This window comes from Tachyglossus aculeatus, chromosome 13, assembly GCF_015852505.1.
Source record: "Tachyglossus aculeatus isolate mTacAcu1 chromosome 13, mTacAcu1.pri, whole genome shotgun sequence".
Taxonomy (NCBI): domain Eukaryota; kingdom Metazoa; phylum Chordata; class Mammalia; order Monotremata; family Tachyglossidae; genus Tachyglossus; species Tachyglossus aculeatus.
Genome location: NC_052078.1, coordinates 2248282 through 2268826, shown reverse-complemented (window position 1 = coordinate 2268826; position 20545 = coordinate 2248282). Strand labels below are relative to the sequence as shown.

General features: G+C 51.9%; 1 protein-coding gene across 8 annotated transcripts in view; it reads right to left on the bottom strand.

Annotated features, from left to right (window-relative positions):
- Positions 1-279: 279 nt before the first annotated feature.
- The window catches only part of PTH1R (parathyroid hormone 1 receptor), a 94342-nt gene continuing 74076 nt past the window's right edge, over positions 280-20545 (bottom strand). For 6 of the 8 annotated variants that reach the window (XM_038755740.1, XM_038755743.1, XM_038755745.1 and 3 more), the window contains exons 6-14: positions 18595-18692; positions 14836-15025; positions 14544-14697; positions 8356-8416; positions 8154-8220; positions 6310-6404; positions 4086-4227; positions 3505-3546; positions 280-974 (exon numbers count right to left, since the gene is read on the bottom strand). In XM_038755740.1, the coding sequence (XP_038611668.1) occupies positions 609-974; positions 3505-3546; positions 4086-4227; positions 6310-6404; positions 8154-8220; positions 8356-8416; positions 14544-14697; positions 14836-15025; positions 18595-18692 (1215 nt within the window). In that variant the 3' untranslated portion in view covers positions 280-608. The remainder of the gene's footprint in view (positions 975-3504; positions 3547-4085; positions 4228-6309; positions 6405-8153; positions 8221-8355; positions 8417-14543; positions 14698-14835; positions 15026-18594; positions 18693-20545) is intronic. The other 2 variants (XM_038755742.1, XM_038755741.1) reach the window with 2 other exon arrangements.

Below are 20545 nucleotides of genomic sequence, written 5' to 3'. Positions count from 1 at the left end.
TAGACCGGAAGCTCGCTGCGGACAGAGAACGCGTCCACCGACTCTGGTGTACTGGACCCTTCCAAGCGCTTGGTACACAGTAAGGGCTCAGTAATAACACTGATGATGATAAAACGTGGAGCTCGTCTGGACAGGGAATGTATCTGCGAATTCTAGTGTATTGGACTCTTCCAAGCGCTCACTGCAGTGCTCTGCCCACAGTAAGAGCTTGATAAAGAAGATACGATTGATTGATTCCTGCCCCATCTAGGGGACCCAGGACAGATCAGGCTCTCAGGCTGGGTTTTGGCATCTTTAATCTCTGGCCCCTCTTTTCCCCCACCCCGGTCTCCGGGGATGTGTAGTGGCTGTCTGTCCGTCTAGTCCCCGCCGCCCCCCGGCCAGCCGCACCGGCGGGGGCGGTTCTGTGAGCGGTGCCCCATCCCCAGGGGCCCGGGACCCCCCAGAGGGGCACCGCTGTGGTCCTCAACAAGTCCCGGGAGAGCCTCCGTGCCATCCAGTCTGCCCTCGCCCCGGTTCCTAGGCCTCCTCTGGGCCTGGTGCCCACCCTGGGGTGGGTGAGGCCTACAGAGGGCATGAGGCCTAAAGGGGCACGAGGCCCCGCGGGGTCACATAACCGTCTCCCGCTCTTCCTCGTCCTCAGCCAGCGGTGGCGGGGCCGGGGCCTTGTCCGCCCCGTCCAGCAGGCCTGGTCCATTGAGGAAGTCCTCCGGCCCAGACGAGGGGACCGAGTTCTCGGAGATGGAGCCATTCTTGACGTAGCCGGGCAGGGAGCGATGGCCATTGAGGGCGGCGGGCACCAGGCGGGCACCCAGGGGCGGGCCGCCGCCCCCACCCCGGGGTGCCACGTTGGTGACACTGGTATGTGACACCATGGGCCCGTAACTGTACGTGCTGCTGCCGCTCCGGGCCTTCCGCTTGAAGTCCAGCGCCAGCGTCCAACGGCTCCACGACTTCTTGATCTCCGCCTGGACCTGCGGTCGGGGGGTGGGAGGGTGGGGCCAGAGCAGCAAGCGCTCGGTACAGTGCTCCGCACACAGTAAGCGCCCAATAAACACGAGGGAATGAATGAAATCCCCGGGGTCACCGTGGAAAGGATGGCGTGTGTGTGTGTGCGTTTGGTTTATGGTGCTTGTTCGGTGCTTACTACATGCCAGGCACTGTTCTGAGCGTTGGGGTAGATACAAGGTCATCAGGTTGGACACAGTCCATGTCCCACGTGGGGCTCACAGTCGTAACCCCCATTTTATAGACAAGGGAACTGAGGCACGGAGAAGTGACTTGCCCAGGGTCACACAGCAGATAATCAAGCATAACTCCTCACCCTCGGCTTCAAGGCTGTCCATCCATCACCTCGCCCCCTCCTACCTCACCTCCCTTCTGTCCTTCTCCAGCCCAGCCCGCACCCTCCGCTCCTCTGCCGCTAATCTCCTCACCGTTAGGCCTCGTTCTCGCCCGTCCTGCCATCGACCCCCGGCCCACGTCCTCCCCCTGGCCCGGAATGCCCCCAATCCCTCCCCACATCCGCCAAGCTAGCTCTCTTCCTCCCTTCAAAACCCTACTGAGAGTTCACCTCCTCCGGGAGGCCTTCCCACACTGAGCCCCCTTTTTCCTCTCCTCCTCCCCATCCCCCCCGCCCTACCTCCTTCCCCTCCCCACAGCATCTGTATATATGTTTGTACAGATTTATCACTCCATTTATTTTACTTGTCCTTATTTACTATCCTATTTATTTTGTTAATGATGTGCATTTAGCTTTAATTCTATTAATTCTGATGACTTGACACGTGTCCACATGTTTTGTTTTGTCGTCCGCCTCCCCCTTCTAGACTGTAAGCCCGTCGTTGGGTAGGGACCATCTCTCTATGTTGCCGACTCGTACTTCCCAAGCGCTTAGTACAGTGCTCTGCACACAGTAAGTGCTCAATAAAGACGATTGAATAATAATGATGGCGTTTGTTAAGCGCTTACTACGTTCTAAGTGCTGGGGTGGATTTGAGCTCATCAGATAGGACACAGTCCTGTCCCACAGTGGGCTCACTGAAGCACGGGGAAGTGAAGCGGCTCGCCCAAGGTCACACAGCAGACGGGTGGCGGAGCCGGGATTGGAACCCAGGTCCTTCTGGCTCCCAAGCCCGGGTAGAGAAACAGCGCAGCGTGGCTCAAGGGAAAGAGCCCGGGCTTTGGAGTCAGAGGTCGTGGGTTCAAATTCAAATCCCGGCTCCGCCAACTGTCAGCTGTGTGACTTTGGGCAAGTCGCTTCACTTCTCTGGGCCTCAGTGACCTCATCTGTAAAATGGGGATGAAGACTGTGAGCCTCCCGTGGGACAACCTGATCACCTTGTCAACTCCCCAGAGCTTAGAACGGTGCTTTGCACGTAGTAAGCGCTTAACAAATACCATCATTATTATAAAATTGGTAATTGGCAAACCCCACAATCTTATGAAGACATTATATTATTTAGGGTCAGGTTGTTTCTCAGTGATATTCCATGAACAATTGTAACTAAAACCCTATCAAAATGCTCAATATGGTCTTGTGTGACTATAGGGTGCATGCACACAGAAGGAGGTGATCACTTTCTACCGTTAATTTGCAGGTACATTGTAAATGAATGCTTTTAATCCTTAGAAGTCTGATGGAAATGGCTGGATGCTTAATTCAGGAAAAAGAAAATGCCAAAGCTTCTCCAGTTTAAAGCTATGAAACTATTGAGGGCATATTATTTTGAGCTTCCTGGAACTGGTACTCAGCTAATCAGCCACCTTAGCATGCATGAGTCTTTCCACTCATTCGATTATTTTTTCATATCTTTGCATCTATGCTCTTATTTTTATCTATGCTCTTAGAGAAGCAGCGTGGCTCAGTGGAAAGAGCCCGGGCTTTGGAGTCAGAGGTCATGGGTTCAAATCCCGGCTCCACCACTCGTCAGCTGTGTGACTTTGGGCAAGTCACTTCACTTCTCTGGCCCTCAGTTACCTCATTTGTAAAATGGGGATTAACACTGTGAGCCCCACGGGGGACAACCTGATCACCTTGTAAATTCCCCAGCGCTTAGAACAGTGCTCTGCACATAGTAAGCGCTTAATAAATGCCATTATTATTATTATTATTATTATTATTATTTCACCTTGTAACATCCCCAGCGCTTAGAACAGTGCTTTGCACATAGTAAGCGTTTAATACATGCCATTATTATTATTATTAGGCCGTGCTGCTTGTGTGTGTCTGTCTGTCCCTTCTCAGGGTCAGCTTCCCTGGATGCCCCTCGGGGGTCAAAGGGCCAACCGGGGTCTCTCCCGGGACGGGAAGAGGAATGGGTCGGGAAGAGGAATGAGTAGGGAAGAGGAATGGGTCGGGAAGAGGAATGGGTCGGGAGAGCAGGCAGGTCTCTGAAGGAGGCCGGGCTGGGTGGGGGTAGGAGGGAAGTGGAGCAGGGGGAGCGGGGCGGGGAGAAGGGCCGGACCCCACCCCTGGGGAGACCACCCCCCCAGCCCCCTCACCTCTCCGTTGCAGAAGCAGTAAATGATGGCCACAAAAAATCCCTGTGCAAAGAGGAACCAGGCGAAGCCGGTCAGAGCCTCTGGGAACGGCCTTCTGGGTAGCAGGGCTTCCTGCCTCCCCAAAGCCCCCTTCCTCCTCCTCCTCCAGGAAGCCTTCCTGAGTGCCCTAGGGGCCGGCCGCCCACCCTATCCCCTCCCCAGGGGAGTGGGGACGGGCAGGACGGGAGCCGGCCTTCCAATCGCCGTTGTCGTCCTGCTGGTAGCCCCATGTCTCGAATATAAGTCGACCCCCCTCCTTCATCCCCGAGGGCTCCAGGAATAGCTTTCAGAATCCAGCTGCCTCTCCCCCCTTCCATCTCCCCGGCGGGAGAAATCGGGGTAATGCCCCCCGGCCTACCCCGCCGAGCCGGGCCCAGTGAAGACATCCCCCTTCTAGACTGTGAGCCCACTGTTGGGTAGCGACCGTCTCTCTATGTTGCCAACTTGGACTTCCCAAGCGCTCAGTACAGTGCTCTGCACACAGTAAGCGCTCAATCAATACGATCGATTGATTGATTGATTGATTGATCCCCTGGGCGTACCTGGAAAGAATTGAAGAGCATTTCGTAGTGCATCTGGACTTGCCAAAGGGTCCCTGATACGTCCGTGTACGGCAACGCCATGAAGACGATGTAGTGGACTCCGAAGAGAGGCATGAGCACCAGGGTAGATTTCAGCAGCTTCCTGAAGGCAGCGGGCGACGGCGGTAAAGGGCGGGGAGGTCGAGGGAGAGACCCCCACGTCCCCCTCAGCCCGAGCGGGGCCTTTTGGCTCACCCGTGGAGACCCCCCCTCTCCCCAAGATACCTGGGAAGAGGATGGATTTCCCCCCCGCTGCCTCATTTCCCCTCCTCCCGCTGCCTTGTTTCTTTCAGAAGCATGGCCTAGTGGCTAGGGCCCGGGCCTGGGGATCAGAAGGACCTGGGTTCTAATCCCGGCTCTGCCACCGGTCTGCCGCGTGACCTCGAGCGAGTCACTTCACTTCTCTGGGCCTCAGTTCCCTCCTCTGTAAAATGGGGATGACGAGCCCCAGGTGGGACAGGGACTGTGTCCAACTGGATTATCTCCTATCTCCCCCAGCGCTTAGAACAGTGCTTGACACATAGTGAGCGCTTAACAGATCTATTATTATTACCGCTACTAGAGAAGCAGCGTGGCTCAGTGGTAAGAGCACAGACTTTGGAGTCAGAGGTCATGGGTTCAAATCCCGGCTCCACCAATTGTCAGCTGTGTGACTTTGGGCAAGTCACTTCGCTTCTCTGGGCCTCAGTGACCTCATCTGGAAAATGGGGATGAAGACTGTGAGCCCCCCGTGGGACAACCTGATCACCTTGTAACCTCCCCAGCGCTTAGAACAGTGATTGGTACATAGTAAGCGCTAAACAAATGCCATTATTATTATTATTATTAACAGATACTATTACTACTACTACTACTACTACTACTACTACTACTACTACTACTACTACTACTACTACTACTAGAGAAGCAGCGTGGCTCAGTGGAAAGAGCCCGGGCTTTGGAGTCAGAGGTCACGGGTTCGAATCCCGGCTCCGCCAATTGCCAGCTGGGTGACTTTGGGCAAGTCGCTTCACTTCTCTGGGCCTCAGTTCCCTCATCTGGAAAATGGGGATGAAGACTGTGAGCCCCCCGTGGGACAACCTGATTGCCTTGTAATCTCCCCGGCGCTTAGAACAGTGCTTTGCACATAGTAAGTGCTTAATAAATGCCATCATTATTATTAGTATTATTACTTCAGAACCTTAGGGCCACATTGATGGAGGATGAGCGTCTCTGCGGAGCGGGTTGGTGCCTTGAGTTCCCGGGATGGGAGGGATGGAAGGGGCACGGGGGGCGGGGAAAGATTGATGCACGTGTGTGTGTGTGGGGGGGTGTTGATGGTATCTGTTAAGCGTTTACTGTGTGCCAAGCACTGTTCTAAGCGCTGGGGGAGATACAAGGTCATCAGGTTGTCCCACGTGGGGCTCACAGACTTAGTCCCCGTTTGACAGATGAGGGAACTGAGGCCCAGAGAATAATAATAATAATAATAATAATAATAATAATAATAATAGCATTTGTTAAGTGCTTACTATGTGCCAAGCACTGTAGTAAGCGCTGGGGGAGATACAAGAGAAGCAGCATGGCTTAGAGGAAAGAGCACGGGCTTTGGAGTCAGAGGTCATGGGTTCAAATCCCAGATCCGCCAACTGTCAGCTGTGTGACTTTGGGCAAGTCACTTCACTGCTCTGTGCCTCAGTTACCTCATCTGTAAAATGGGGGTTAAAACTGTGAGCCCCCCGCAGGACAACTTCATTCATTCATTCATTCATTCATTCATTCATTCATTCATTCATTCGTATTTATTCATTCATTCATTCAATCGTATTTATTGAGCGCTTACTGTGTGCAGAGCACTGTACTAAGCGCTTGGGAAGTACAAGTTGGCAACATATAGATACGGTCCCTACCCAACAGTGGGCTCACAGTCTAGAAGATCACCTTGATCACCTTGTTACCTCCCCAGCGCTTACAACAGTGCTTTGCACATAGTAAGCGTTTCACAAATACCATTATTATTATTACCATTATCATTACAAGGTCATCAGGTTGTCCCCCGTGGGGCTCACGGCCTTCATCCCCATTACACGGATGAGGTCACTGAGGCCCAGAGAGGCGAAGCGACTCGCCCAGAGTCACACAGCTGACAAGTGACGGGTGGGGGGCGCGGGTTTGTCGCGGGGTGTGTGTTGGGGGGGCTTCTCACCGATATTGTTGTCTCGTGTCACATCTCCCTGCGTTGGTCTCTCGGAGTTTGGTTGCGAGGACTCTGATAATGTTGATAAAAAGAATAAAGTTTACCTGAAAAAGAAGAATGGGGGTCGGGGTGGTGACTGGGGGCCGGCTGGTCTCCCTGGAGGGGAGGGGGGCCCGGTGAAGACCCCCACCCACTGACCCGAGGGGAGTCCTCACCACCACCAGGACTCTAGACTGTGAGCTCGTTGTGGGCAGGGAGTGTGTCATATTCTTACACTGTACTCTCCCTGGTGCTCAGTACAGTGCTCTGTAGAGCCCAGTGGGGTCAAGATCCCCAGTGGGAGGGTGGGGGGTGGACAGGAGAGGGGTCAGCTGGCTGAGGAGGGGTCAAAGTAGTAATAATTGGCGTTTGTTAAGCGTTTAGGCGCTGTACTGAGCGCTGCAGCGGAGCCCAGCAAGTCGGGCCGGACACGGTCCCTGTCCCACGTGGGGCTCGCGGACTCGATCGCCCATTTTACAGGCGAGGCCCAAGGAAGTGAAGTGACTTGGCCAGGGTCACACAGCCGACAAGTGGCGGAACCTCTGAGTTGGGGGATTAGAGAAGCATTGTGGCTCTGCAGAAAGAGCCCGGGTTTGGGAGTCGGAGGTCGTGGGTTCTAATTCCGGCCCCGCCACTTATCAGCTGGGTGACTTTGGGCGAGTCGCTTCACCTCTCTGGGCCTCAGTGACTTCATCTGGAAAACGGGGGTGAAGACTGGGAGCCCCACGGGGGACAACCTGATCACCTTGTATAATAACAATAATAATGATGGCATTCGTTAAGCGCTTAATAATAATAATAATGGTGGCATTTGTTAAGCGCTTACTATGTGCCAAGCACTGTTCTAAGCGCTGGGGGGGATACAGTGTGATCATGTTGTCCCACGTGGGGCTCACAGTCTTAATCCCCATTTTTACAGATGAGGGAATTGAGGCTTAGAGAAATTAAGTGACTTGCCCAAGGTCACACAGCAGACTTGTGGTGGAGCCGGGATTCGAACCCCTGACCTCTGACTCCAAAGCCCGGGCTCTTTCCACTGAGCCACGCTGCTTACTATGTGCAAAGCACTGGGGAGGTTACAAGGTGATCAGGTTGTCTCCGGGTCTTCATCCCCATTTTCCAGATGAGCTCACTGAGGCCCAGAGAAGTGAAGTGACTTGCTGACAGCTGGCGGAGCCAGAGTTTGAACCCAAAGCCCGGGCTCTTTCCGCAGAGCCAGCTGCTTCTCCCCCAGCGCTTAGAACAGTGCTCGGCCCCTAGTAAGCGCTTAACCCCGGCTCCCCCAATTGTCAGCTGTGTGACCTTGGGCAAGCCACTTAACTTCTCTGGGCCTCAGTTCCCTCATCTGTAAAATGGGGATGAAGACTGTGAGCCCCCCGGGGGGCAACCTGATCACCTTGTAACCTCCCCAGCGCTTAGAACAGCGCTTTGTACATAGTAAGCGCTTAATAAATGCCATTATCATCATCATCATCAACCAATACCAAAATTATTGTGAGAGGGGGTCAACTCCCACACCCTGACCACCAAAATTATTATTATGAGAGGGGTCAGCTCCCACGCCTCGACCCCTTCTGGACGCCCCCTCTTCCAGATCACCCAGGGCCCACCTTGGTTGTGGGAGGTCTCTGGCTCAGTCATTCCTTCAGTCGTATTTATTGAGCGCTTCCTGTGTGCAGAGCACTGGACTGAGCGCTTGGGAAGTCCAAGTTGGCGACATAGAGAGAGGGTCCACAACGGGCCTACAGTCTAGAGACCCCTCCTAGGTCGCCCCCTCCCCCGGCCCTGTGCCACCCACCCCCCTTGGTGCTCACCACGATAGCTGCCAGGATGGGCACTTGCACGATCCATTTTAAGTTTCCCGCGCTAAGGTCCCAGCACCTGGAGAGAAGGTTTCCCAGCGCGCCGTCAGGCCCAGGAAGGCCGGGTGGGCTTCGGGGGGCTGCCCCGGGGAAGAAGGCACCCCCATCCCCGCCCCCCAACCCCCTCCCTAGCCCCCCAGCCCGCTTCACTCACTCGGTGTCAGCCAAGGTGGCTCTCACGCTCACCCAGATGGCCACAAACACGGCAGGAAGACCTGGGGACAGAGGGGGTGAGGGGGGATGCAGGGAAGAGAAGACAGGAGGCCGGAATCACCATCTGCAAACGGGGGTTCCCCCCCTTCCTCCCCCGCAGCCTCAGTTTCCCCATCTGACTCGAGGTGGCGGGGGCGCCCAGCCATCCAGGACCTCCTTCCCTTCCCCACAGCACCTGTATATATGGCTGTACATATTTATTACTCTATTTATTTTCCTTGTACATATCTATCCTATTTATTTTATTTTGTTAGTATGTTTGGTTTTGTTCTCTGTCTCCCCCGTTTAGACTGTGAGCCCACTGTTGGGTAGGGACTGCCTCTATGTGTTGCCAGTTTGTACTTCCCAAGCGCTTAGTACAGTGCTCTGCACATAGGAAGCGCTCAATAAATACGATTGATGATGATGATGATGATGATGATGATTCTAAACCCAGCCAGGTCAAAGGTCAGGTGGCCCATTCAATGTGCACTTACAGCGTGGAAAGCACTGTATTAAGCGCTTGGGAGAGACTTTTAGACTGTGAGCCCACTGTTGGGTAGGGACTGTCCCTATATGTTGCCAACTTGTACTTCCCAAGCGCTTAGTACAGTGCTCTGCACACAGTAAGCGCTCAATAAATACGATTGATTGATTGATTGATTGATTGATTGATTGAGAGGGCAGCCAGTGACCTGGAGCCCTGTGCTGATGGGGCAATCATGCAATTAATAATAATAATAATAATGGCATTTTATTAAGCGCTTACTATGTGCCAAGCACTGTTCTAAGCGCTGGGGAGGTTACAGGCCCACGGGGGGTCCCTGGTTCAGCGGAGCGGGGTTGGGGGTCTCTGATATCTGTGGCCCGCCGCCAACGGGTCCGCGCTGGACAGTGAGGAAATAGCCTCAAACTGCAGCAGGAGGGACGGTGGTTAGACTGAAGGGAAAACTTCCTGGGAAGTGGCGTGGCATAATAATAATAACCGTGGTATTTGTGAAGCGCTTGCAGTTTGCCAGGTACTGTACTAAGCGCTGGGGGGGACACGAGCAAATCGGGTTAGACGCAGTCCCTGTCCCATGTGGAGCTCCCAGTCTCCGTTTTACAGATGAGGCCCAGAGAAGTGAAGGGACTTGCCCAAGGTCACACAGCAGACGCGTGGCGGAGCCGGGATTAGAACTCAGGACCATCTGACTCCCAGCCCCGTGTTCTATCCGCTACGCCGTCTTTTTATTAATAAATGCCATCATCATCATCATTCTCTGGGCCTCAGTGACCTTACCTGCAAAATGGGGATGAAGCACTGGGAGACCCCCGTGGGCCAAACTGATCACCTCGTAACCTCCCCAGCGTTTAGAGCAGTGCTTTCTACGTACTAAGCGCTTAATAAACGCCATTATTAGTAGTAGTAGTATTATCTCTTGACCCCACGGTGGTCGGGGAGACAAAATCAAGGCTTCTCGGGGGTCCCCATGGGGTCCCGGCGGCTGCTTCGTCTTCAGGGGGCAGGGGGCTTGGGGGGCCGGAGAGGAGGAGGCCGGAGGAAACCTCAGGAGCGGCCAGTCCAGCCACAGGGGCTATTCTAGGGAGTCCCCGGCCTGGTGCGGCCTAGCCCACACCCAAGCCTGAAAGGGCCTGTGTGCTCCGCTGGCATGGCCGCCCCGTCCCGCGGCCAACATCAACACCCCCACGGCAAACCCCTAATTCCCGCGGCCTGCTGGCCCCCGGCCACCCGCCGGACAAACCTGCAATTAAGGCTGACGCCATCGCCCGCTGGGGCTCGCGGCCGCCCATTCCGCAGGTGGGGAAACCGAGGCCGGGGGATTTCAAAGGCCCCGGGCCGGCCGGCCGCCCACAGGAATCCCTGCCCCAAAGCCCCCTTCCTGGAAGAATCGCCCCTCCAACATCATCATCATCAACCGTATTCATTGAGCGCTTACTGTGTGCAGAGCACTGGACTAAGCGCTTGGGAAGTCCAAGTTGACAACGTATAGAGACAGTCCCTACCCAACAGTGGGCTCACAGTCTAAAAGGGGGAGACAGAGAACAAAACCAAACATACTAACAAAATAAAATAAAATAAAATAAAACCCTGGCAAGGTCAGGGCCCAGGCCTCTGTCTGAGGATCAGTCAATCAATCGTATTGATTGAGCGCTTACTGTGTGCAGAGCACTGGACTAAGCGCTTGGGAAGTATAAGTTGGCAACATATAGCGATGGTCCCTACCCAACAGTGGGCTCACAGTCTAGAAGGGGGAGACAGACAACAAAACCAAACATATTAACAAAATAAAATAAATAGAATAGATATGTACAAGTAAAATAAATAGAGTAATTAATCAATAAATTGTATTTATTGAGCACTTACTGTGTGCAAAGCACTGTACTAAGCGCTTGGGAAGTACAAGTTGGCAACATATAGAGACAGTCCCTACCCAACAGTGGGCTCACAGTAATAAATACGTACAAACATATATACATATATGAGGAGGAGGGAAGGCCGGCTTCCTCAGGCTTCAGCCTAGGCTCCTTTGGGACAGTCCTCCGGCCTTCCCGCCCGGGGTGGTTCCGGGATGGTCATCCCGGGATAGCCTCCCGACTCCCACTGGGACCAAACTTAGGCGCTCAATAAATACGATTGAAAGAAGAAAGAAAGATACTTGGGGCTCGGATGTTGGAGGAGACAATGCGGACCGAAATTCCGGCTTGGGGGGTGAACGCTATCGGGGGGCGCAAAGGAGGGGCAATTTATATTTTTAAGGGTGTTGCTTAAGCGCTTACTATGTGGCAGGCGCCCATCTGAGCACTGGGCGAGATTTAGGATAATCACGCTGGACACAGCGCTTAGTACAGTGCTCTGCACACAGTAAGCGCTCAATAAATACGATTGAATGAATGACACAGTCCAACCTGGGGCTCCCAGGCTGAATCCCCATTTTACAGATGAGGGAACTGAGGCACGGAGAAGCGAAGGTCACCCAGCAGGCCCAGAATTAGAACCCAGGTCCTTCTGACTCTCAGCCCCGTGCTCCAACTACAAAGTTATGCTGCCCCTCTACGGGGCTATCCTGTATTCTCCTAGGTGCTTAGCACAGTGCTCCACACACAGTAAGCAGCGTGGCTTAATGGATAGAGCCCGGGCCTGGGAATTACTTGTTGGCTGTGTGACCTCAGGTGAGTCACTTCACTTCTCTGTGCCTCAGTTCCCTCGTCTGTAAAATGGGGATGGAGACTGTGGGACAACTTGATCACCTTGTAAACTCCCCCAGCGCTTAGAACGGTGCTTGGCCCATAGTAAGCGCCTAACAAATACCACCATTTGGTATTTGTTAAGCGCTTACTATGGGCCAAGCACCGTTCTAAGCGCCGGGGGAGACACGGGGTAATCAGGTTGTCCCACGTGGGGACTCATTGACTTAATTTGCATTGTACAGATGAGGGAAATGAGGCCTAGAGAATAATAATAATAACAATGATGGTATTTGTTAAGCGCTTACTATGTGCCAAGCACCGTTCTAAGCGCTGGGGGAGACACGGGGTAATCAGGTTATCCCACGTGGGGGCTCGTTGACCTAATTTGCATTGTACAGATGAGGAAACTGAGGCCCAGAGAATAATAATAATAACAATGATGGTACTTGTTAAGCGCTTACTATGTGCCAAGCACCGTTCTAAGCGCCGGGGGAGACACGGGGTAATCAGGTTGTCCCACGTGGGGGCTCATTGACTTAATTTGCATTGCACTTCTCTGTGCCTCAGTTCCCTCATCTGTAAAATGGGGATGGAGACTGTGAGCCCCACGTGGGACAACCTGATCACTTTGTAACCTCCCCCAGAGCTTAGAACAGTGCTTGGCCCATAGTAAGCGCTTAACAAATACCACCATTATTATTATTATTCTCTGGGCCTCAATTCCCTCATCTGTAAAATGGGGATGAAGACCGCGAGCCCCCTGTGGGACTGTATCCACCCCAGCGCTTAGAACATCCCTGGGGACAGAGTAAGCGCGTAACAAATACCATCGTTCATCGTTCCGTGTGCCTCAGTTTCCTCACCATAAAATGGGGATAAAGACCACAAGCCCCGCGGGGGACACGGGCCGCGGCCAACCCGGTTAGGTTGGATCCTCCCCGGCGCTCAACACGGGGCCGGGCGCACAGTGAGCGCTTGGCTCAGTGGAAAGAGCCCGGGCTTTGGAGTCAGAGGTCATGGGTTCAAATCCCGACTCCGCCACTTGTCAGCTGGGTGACTTTGGGCAAGTCACTTCACTTCTCTGTGCCTCAGTGACCTCATCTGTCAAATGGGGATGAAGACTGTGAGCCCCCCGGGGGACAACCTGATCACCTTGTAACCTCCCCAGGGCTTAGAATAGCACATAGTAAGCGCTTAAAAAATACCATTCATTCATTCATTCAATCGTATTTATTGAGCGCTTACTGTGTGCAGAGCACTTTACTAAGCGCTTGGGAAGCACAAGTTGGCAACATATAGAGACGGTCCCTCCCCAACAGTGGGCTCATTCTTTCATTCATTCATTCAATCGTATTTATTGAGCGCTTACTGTGTGCAGAGCACTGGACTAAGCGCTTGGGAAGTACAAGTTGGCAACATATAGAGACGGTCCCTACCCAACAGTGGGCTCATTCATTCATTCATTCATTCAATCGTATTTATTGAGCGCTTACTGTGTGCAGAGCACTGGACTAAGCGCTTGGGAAGTACAAGTTGGCAACATCTAGAGACGGTCCCTACCCAACAGTGGGCTCATTCATTCATTCAATCATATTTATTGAGCGCTTATTGTGTGCAGAGCACTGTACTAAGCGCTTGGGCAGTACAGGTTGGCAACATATAGAGACGGTCCCTACCCAACAGTGGGCTCACAGTCTAGAAGGGGGAGAATACCATTATTATTATTGTAACCTCCTCAGCGCTTAGAACAGTGCTTGGCACATCGTAAGTGCTTAATAAACGCCTACAATGGGCTCGCAGTCTAGAAGGGGGAGAATACCGTTATTATTATTGTAACCTCCCCAGCGCTTAGAACAGTGCTTGGCACATCGTAAGTGCTTAATAAACGCCAACAGTGGGCTCGCAGTCTAGAAGGGGGAGAATACAGTTATTATTATTGTAACCTCCCCAGCGCTTAGAACAGTGCTTGGCAAATCATAAGTGCAGTAAGCGCTCAATAAATACGATTGAATGAATGCTTAATAAACGCCAACAGTGGGCTCGCAGTTTAGAAGGAGGAGAATACCATTATTATTATTGTAACCTCCCCAGCGCTTAGAACAGTGCTTGGCACATCGTAAGTGCTTAATAAACGCCAACAGTGGGCTCGCAGTCTAGAAGGAGGAGAATACCATGATTATTATTGTAACTTCCCCAGCGCTTAGAACAGTGCTTGGCACATCGTAAGTGCTTAATAAACGCCAAAAGTGGGCTCGCAGTCTGGAAGCGGGAGAATACCATTATTATTATTGTAACCTCACCAGCGCTTAGAACAGTGCTTGGCACATCGTAAGTGCTTAATAAACGCCAACAGTGGGCTCACAGTTTAGAAGGGGGAGAATACCGTTATTATTATTGTAACCTCCCCAGCGCTTAGAACAGTGCTTGGCGCATTGTTAAGTGCTTAATAAACGCCAACAGTGGGCTCGCAGTCTAGAAGGGGGAGAATACCGTTATTATTATTGTAACCTCCCCAGCGCTTAGAACAGTGCTTGGCACATCGTAAGTGCTTAATAAACGCCAACAGTGGGCTCGCAGTCTAGAAGGGGGAGAATACAGTTATTATTATTGTCACCTCCCCAACGCTTAGAACAGTGCTTGGCACATCGTAAGTGCTTAATAAACGCCTACAGTGGGCTCGCAGTCTAGAAGGGGGAGAATACCGTTATTATTATGGTAACCTCCCCAGCGCTTAGAACAGTGCTTGGCATATAGTAAGTGCTTAATAAACGCCAACAGTGGGCTCACAGTTTAGAAGGAGGAGAATACCATTATTATTATTGTAACCTCCCCAGCGCTTAGAACAGGGCACATCATAAGTGCTTAATAAATGCCATTATTATTATTAAATACCGCGCCCCCGCAAAAATAAGAATAAGTGAGCGGTCCCTGACGAATCGATTGGCACAGCCCACCTACCCCAGCCGAAGAGGGTGAAGCCCCAGAGATATTTCTTCTCCGAGAAGAAGGCCATGAAGATGAGACTGTGCAGGTAGAGGCCTTCTACCAGGATCCAGTAGTAATTGGTGGCCAGGAAGTAGAGGAAGAGGGTCACGGCGACTTTGCAGCCCACCTGGGTGGGGAGGAGGGGGCGAGGTGGGCATGGGGTGGCCATGGGGTTCCCCCGGGTGAGGGTGGGCGACGTCTTGGTGTGGGGCTGGGCACGGGTGGCGGGGGGCGGTCCCCCCTCCCGCTCCCCGTGGGCACTCACGAGCTGCGACTTGTCGGCCGGGGGCACCTCGGTGCCCACCTGGGGGTCCTGGTGGGCAGCGATGCGCTCCACCTCGTCCAGGGCCAGGCGGGAGTAGAGGACGGCGTCTTTGACGAAGATGCTGACGGCCCTCAGCATGAACGACACGAAGAGGTGCTTGTGGATGGAGTTCCTCGTGCAGTGGAGTCGCCTGGGGATGTTGGGGGGGGACCACACATAAGTGGGGGGTCCCTGGTGGGGAAAGGACCCCCCCCCTCCAAGCCCACTCCCAACCCCTTGGGATCGCAGGCCCTGACCTGCGTGCCCACCCTACATCCAACCTCTCAGGCCGCACGGCCTTGACCCTTCTAGACTGAGACTAGACTAGAAAAGAGACCCTTCTCTTCCTCCCTTCAAGGCCCTAATGAGAGCTCACCTCCTCCAGGAGGCCTTCCCAGACTGAGCCCCTTCCTTCCTCTCCCCCTCGTCCCTCCTCCATCCCCCCATCTTACCTCCTTCCCTTCCCCACAGCACCTGTATATATGTATATATTTGTACATATTTATTACTCTATTTATTTATCTATTTTACTTGTACATATCTATTCTATTTATTTTATTTTGTTAGTGTGTTTGGTTTTGTTCTCCGTCTCCCCCTTTTAGACTGTGAGCCCACTGTTGGGTAGGGACTGTCTCTATGTGTTGCCGACTTGGACTTCCCAAGCGCTTAGTACAGTGCTCTGCACACAGTAAGCGCTCAATAAATACGATCGATCGATTGATTGATTGATTCTAGACACATCGTAAGTGCTTAACAAACGCCAACAGTGGGCTCACAGTCTAGAAGGGGGAGAATACACTTATTATTACTATTGTAACCTCCCCAGCGCTTAGAACAGTGCTTGGCACATCGTAAGTGCTTAATAAACGCCAACAGTGGGCTCACAGTCCAGAAGGGGGAGAATACCGTTATTATTACTGTAACCTCCCCAGCGCTTAGAACAGTGCTTGGCACATCGTAAGTGTTTAATAAACGCCAACAGTGGGCTCACAGTCTAGAAGGGGGAGAATACCATTATTATTATTATTGTAACCTCCCCAGCGCTTAGAACAGTGCTTGGCACATCGCAAGTGCTTAATAAACGCCAACAGTGGGCTCACAGTCTAGAAGGGGGAGAATACCGTTATTATTATTATTGTAACCTCCCCAGCGCTTAGAACAGTGCTTGGCACATCGTAAGTGCTTAATAAACGCCAACAGTGGGCTCACAGTCTAGAAGGGGAAGAATACCGTTATTATTATTATTGTCACCTCCCCAGCGCTTAGAACAGTGCTAGGCACATCGTAAGTGCTTAATAAACGCCAACAGTGGGCTCACAGTCTAGAAGGGGAAGAATACCGTTATTATTATTGTAACCTCCTCAGCGCTTAGAACAGTGCTAGACCGTGGGCCAGTTGTTGGGTAGGGACCATCTCTATATAAAGTTGCCAGTTTGTACTTCCCGAGCGCTTAGAACAGTGCTCTGCACACAGTAAGCGCTCAATTCATTCATTCATTCGTATTTATTGAGCGTTTACTGTGTGCAGAGCATTGGACTAAGCGCTTGGGAAGTACAAGCTGGCAACATATAGAGACGGACCCTACCCAACAGCGGGCTCAATAAATATGCTTCCCAAGCGCTTAGTCCAGTGCTCTGCATAGAGTAAGCGCTCAATTCATTCATTCATTCATTCAGTCGTATTTATTGAGCGCTGTGTGCAGAGCACTGGACTAAGCGCTTGGGAAGTACAAGCTGGCAACATCTAGAGACTGTCCCTACCCAACAGCGGGCTCAATAAATATGCTTCCCAAGCGCTTAGTCCAGTGCTCTACACACAGTAAGCGCTCAATAAGTACGATTGACTGAATGAAATGCGACAGAGAGAAACCTGGTATTTCCTCAGAGTCCACCTTGACAAGATTTTTTACATGTTTTGTTTTGTTGTCTGTCTCCCCCTTCTACTGTGAACCTGTTGTTGGGTAGGGACCGTCTCTATATATTGCCGACTTGGGCTTCCCAAGCGCTTAGTACAGTGCTCTGCACATAGTAAGCGCTCAATAAATACGATTGATTGATTGATTGATTGATTGAATTGAATATGATTGAATGAATGGATAAAGTGCTCTTCACACAGTAAGCGCTCAATAAATACGATTGAATGAATGGATGAAGTGCTCTTCACACAGTAAGCGCTCAATAAATACGATTGAATGAATGGATGAATGACCCCCCGAGACCCCGGGCCTTCTATCCACCCTCAGCCCCCAGGGTGGGCCGCTCCCCCTAAATTGTAAACTCGTCCTCTAGATCGTCCGCTCGGGCAGGGAATGTCTTTGTTTATTGTCACGTTGTCCTCTCCCAGACGTTCAGTACAGCTCTCTGCACATGGTAAGCGCCCCATAAATAAGCTCGAATGAATGAATAATAATAATGGTATTTGCTAAGCGCTTACTACGTGCCGAGCACCATTCTAAGCGCCGGGGGAGACACGGGGTAATCAGGTTGTCCCACGTGGGGGCTCATTGACTTAATTTGCATTGTACAGATGAGGGAACTGAGGCCCAGAGGATAATAATAATAACAATGATGGTATTTGTTAAGCGCTTACTATGTGTCAAGCACCGTTCTAAGCGCCGGGGGAGACACGGGGTAATCAGGTTGTCCCACGTGGGGGCTCATTGACTTAATTTGCATTATACAGAAGAGGGAACTGAGGCCCAGAGAATAATAATAATAACAATGGTGGTATTTGTTAAGCGCTTACTATGTGTCAAGCACCGTTCTAAGCGCCGGGGGAGACAGGGGGTAATCAGGTTGTCCCACGTGGGGGCTTATTGACTTAATTTGCATTATACAGATGAGGGAATTGAGGCCCAGAGAATAATAATAATAACAATGATGGTATTTGTTAAGCGTTTACTATGTGCCAAGCACCGTTCTAAGCACTGGGGGAGACACGAGGTAATCAGGTTGTCCCACGTGGGGGCTCATTGACTTAATTTGCATTGTACAGATGAAAGAACTGAGGCACAGGGAATAATAATAATAATAACGATGGTATTTGTTAAGCGCTTACTATGTGCCAAGCACCATTTTAAGCGCTGGGGGAGACACGGGGTAATCAGGTTGTCCCACGTGGAGGCTCACAGACTTAATTGGTATTGTACAGATGAGAGAACTGAGGCACAGGGAACAATAATAATAATAATAATAACGGTGGTATTTGTTAAGCGCTTACTAGGTGCCAAGCACTGTTCTAATCACCGGGGGAGATACAAGGTTATTCACTTGTCCCATTTGGGGCTCCCAGTCTTGATCCCCCTTTTACAGATGAGGTCGCTGCTTAACAAACACTATTATTATTATTATTAAGACAAACACCATTATTATCATTAAGACACAGAGAAGTGAAGTGACTTGCCCAAAGTCGCCCAGCTGACACCTGGCGGAGCGGGATTAGAACCCACGACCTCGGACTCCCAAGCCCGGGCTGCTTCTCGATGAACGAGTGAATGAACGATTGACCCCTCCCGGGGGCCTTTCATTCATTAATTCCTTCATTCAATCGTATTTATTGAGCGCTCACTGTGTGCAGAGCACTGGACTAAGCGTCTGTTCCGGCTGTGAGGCCTGCGTCCACCCCAGGCCTCCGTCCGGCCTCAAATTTTAGGACCCCCCCCCCATCCCACCCGAGGGTCTAATCCCGGGGGTCTTTGGGGTGGGGTGGAGGTGTACCTACCTGAAGTAGCCCAGGATGAGGACGGCCACGCTCAGGGAGCCCAGTGAGATGGAGTAGCCCACCGTGTAGATCAGGCCAAGGCGCTCAAACACCTCCTGCTGAGGGGGCAGGGGCCGGAACTCACAGCCTGCCCCATCCTCCCACCCCCTTCACCCCCGGCTTAGCCGCCCACCCCACCACCCTGCGCTTACTATGTGCCAGACACTGTACTGAACGCTGGGGTGGATCCCAGCATCCCTACCACCCTGCAGAATCATGACATAATAAGAATTGGGGTATTTGTTCAGCGCTTACTATGTGCCAGGAGCTGTACTGAGCAAATCAGGTTGACCCCATTCTTCTAATGATAATAATAATTATTATTAAGCGCTTACTGTGTGCCAAGCACTGTTCTAAGCGCTGGGGAGAGAGGTACAAGGTGATCAGGTTGTCCCACGTGGGGCTTACAGTCTTCATCCCCATTTTCCAGATGAGGTCACTGAGGCGCAGAGAAGGTAAGTGACTTGCCCAACGTCACACAGCTGACAGTTGGCGGAGCCAGGATTTGACTCACAGCCTGCCCCATCCTCGCACCCCCTTCACCCCCAGCTTAGCAGCCCACCCCACCACCCTGCGCTTACTATGTGCCATACGCTGTACTGAGCGCTGGGGTGGATCCTAACATCCCTACCACCCTGCAGAATCATGACATAAGAATTATGGTATTTGTTAAGCGCTTACTATGTGCCAGGAGCTGTACTGAGCAAATCGGGTTGGACCCAATCCTTCTAATAATAATAATTATTATTATTAAGCACTTACTGTGTGCCAAGCACTGTTCTAAGCACTGGGGGGGATACAAGGTGATCAGATTGTCCCACGTCTTCATCCCCATTTTCCAGATGAGGTCACTGAGGCCCAGAGAAGTTAAGTGACTTGCCCAACGTCACACAGCTGACAGTTGGAGGAGCCGGGATTTGAACCCATGGCCTCTGGCTCCCAAGGCCGGGCTCTTTACACTGAGCCATGATGCTTTTCTAGACCGTGAGCCTGCTGTTGGGTAGGGACCGTCTCTCTATGTTGCCAACTTGTACTTCCCAAGCGCTTAGTACAGTGCTCTGCGCACAGTAAGCGCTCAATAAATACGATCGACTGAATGAATGAATGACCCAGTCCCTGTCCCCCATGGGGCCTCTGGTCTCCATCCCCATTTTCCAGATGAGGGAACTGAGGCCCAGAGCAGTGATTTGCCCAGGGCCCCACGGCGGACAAGTGGCGGAGGCGGGATTAGAAGCAGCGTGGCTCAGTGGAAAGAGCCCGGGCTTTGGAGTCAGAGGTCATGGGTTCAAATTCCGACTCCGCCAATTGTCAGGTGGGTGACTTTGGGCAAGTCACTTCACTTCCCTGGGCCTCAGTTCCCTCATCTGTAAAATGGGGATTAAAACTGTGAGCCCCCCCCGTGGGACAACCTGATCACCTTGTAACCTCCCCAGTGCTTAATTTATTTATATTACCCTATTTATTTATCTATTATTACTCTATTTATTTATTATTACTCTATTTTACTTGTACATATCTATTCTATTTATTTCATTTTGTTAATTTCTTTTGTTTTGTTCTCTGTCTCCCCCTTCTAGACTGTGAGCCCACTGTTGGGTAGGGACCATCGCTATATGTTGCCAATTTATACTTCCCAAGTGCTTAATCCGGTGCTCTGCACGCAGTAAGCGCTCAATAAATACGATTGACTGACTGCTTTGCACATAGTAAGTGCTTAATAAATGCCATTATTATTATCATTATCATTAGAACCCACGACGCCTGTTATTGGGTAGGGGCTGTACCTGTTGCGGAACTGTCCTTCCCAAGCGCTTAGTACAGGGCTAGGCACCCAGTGATGGAATGAACGCCTCTGACTCCGGATGGGAAGCCAGGGGAGACCAGAGAGGGCGGGTTGGAGGGGGCGGAAGGC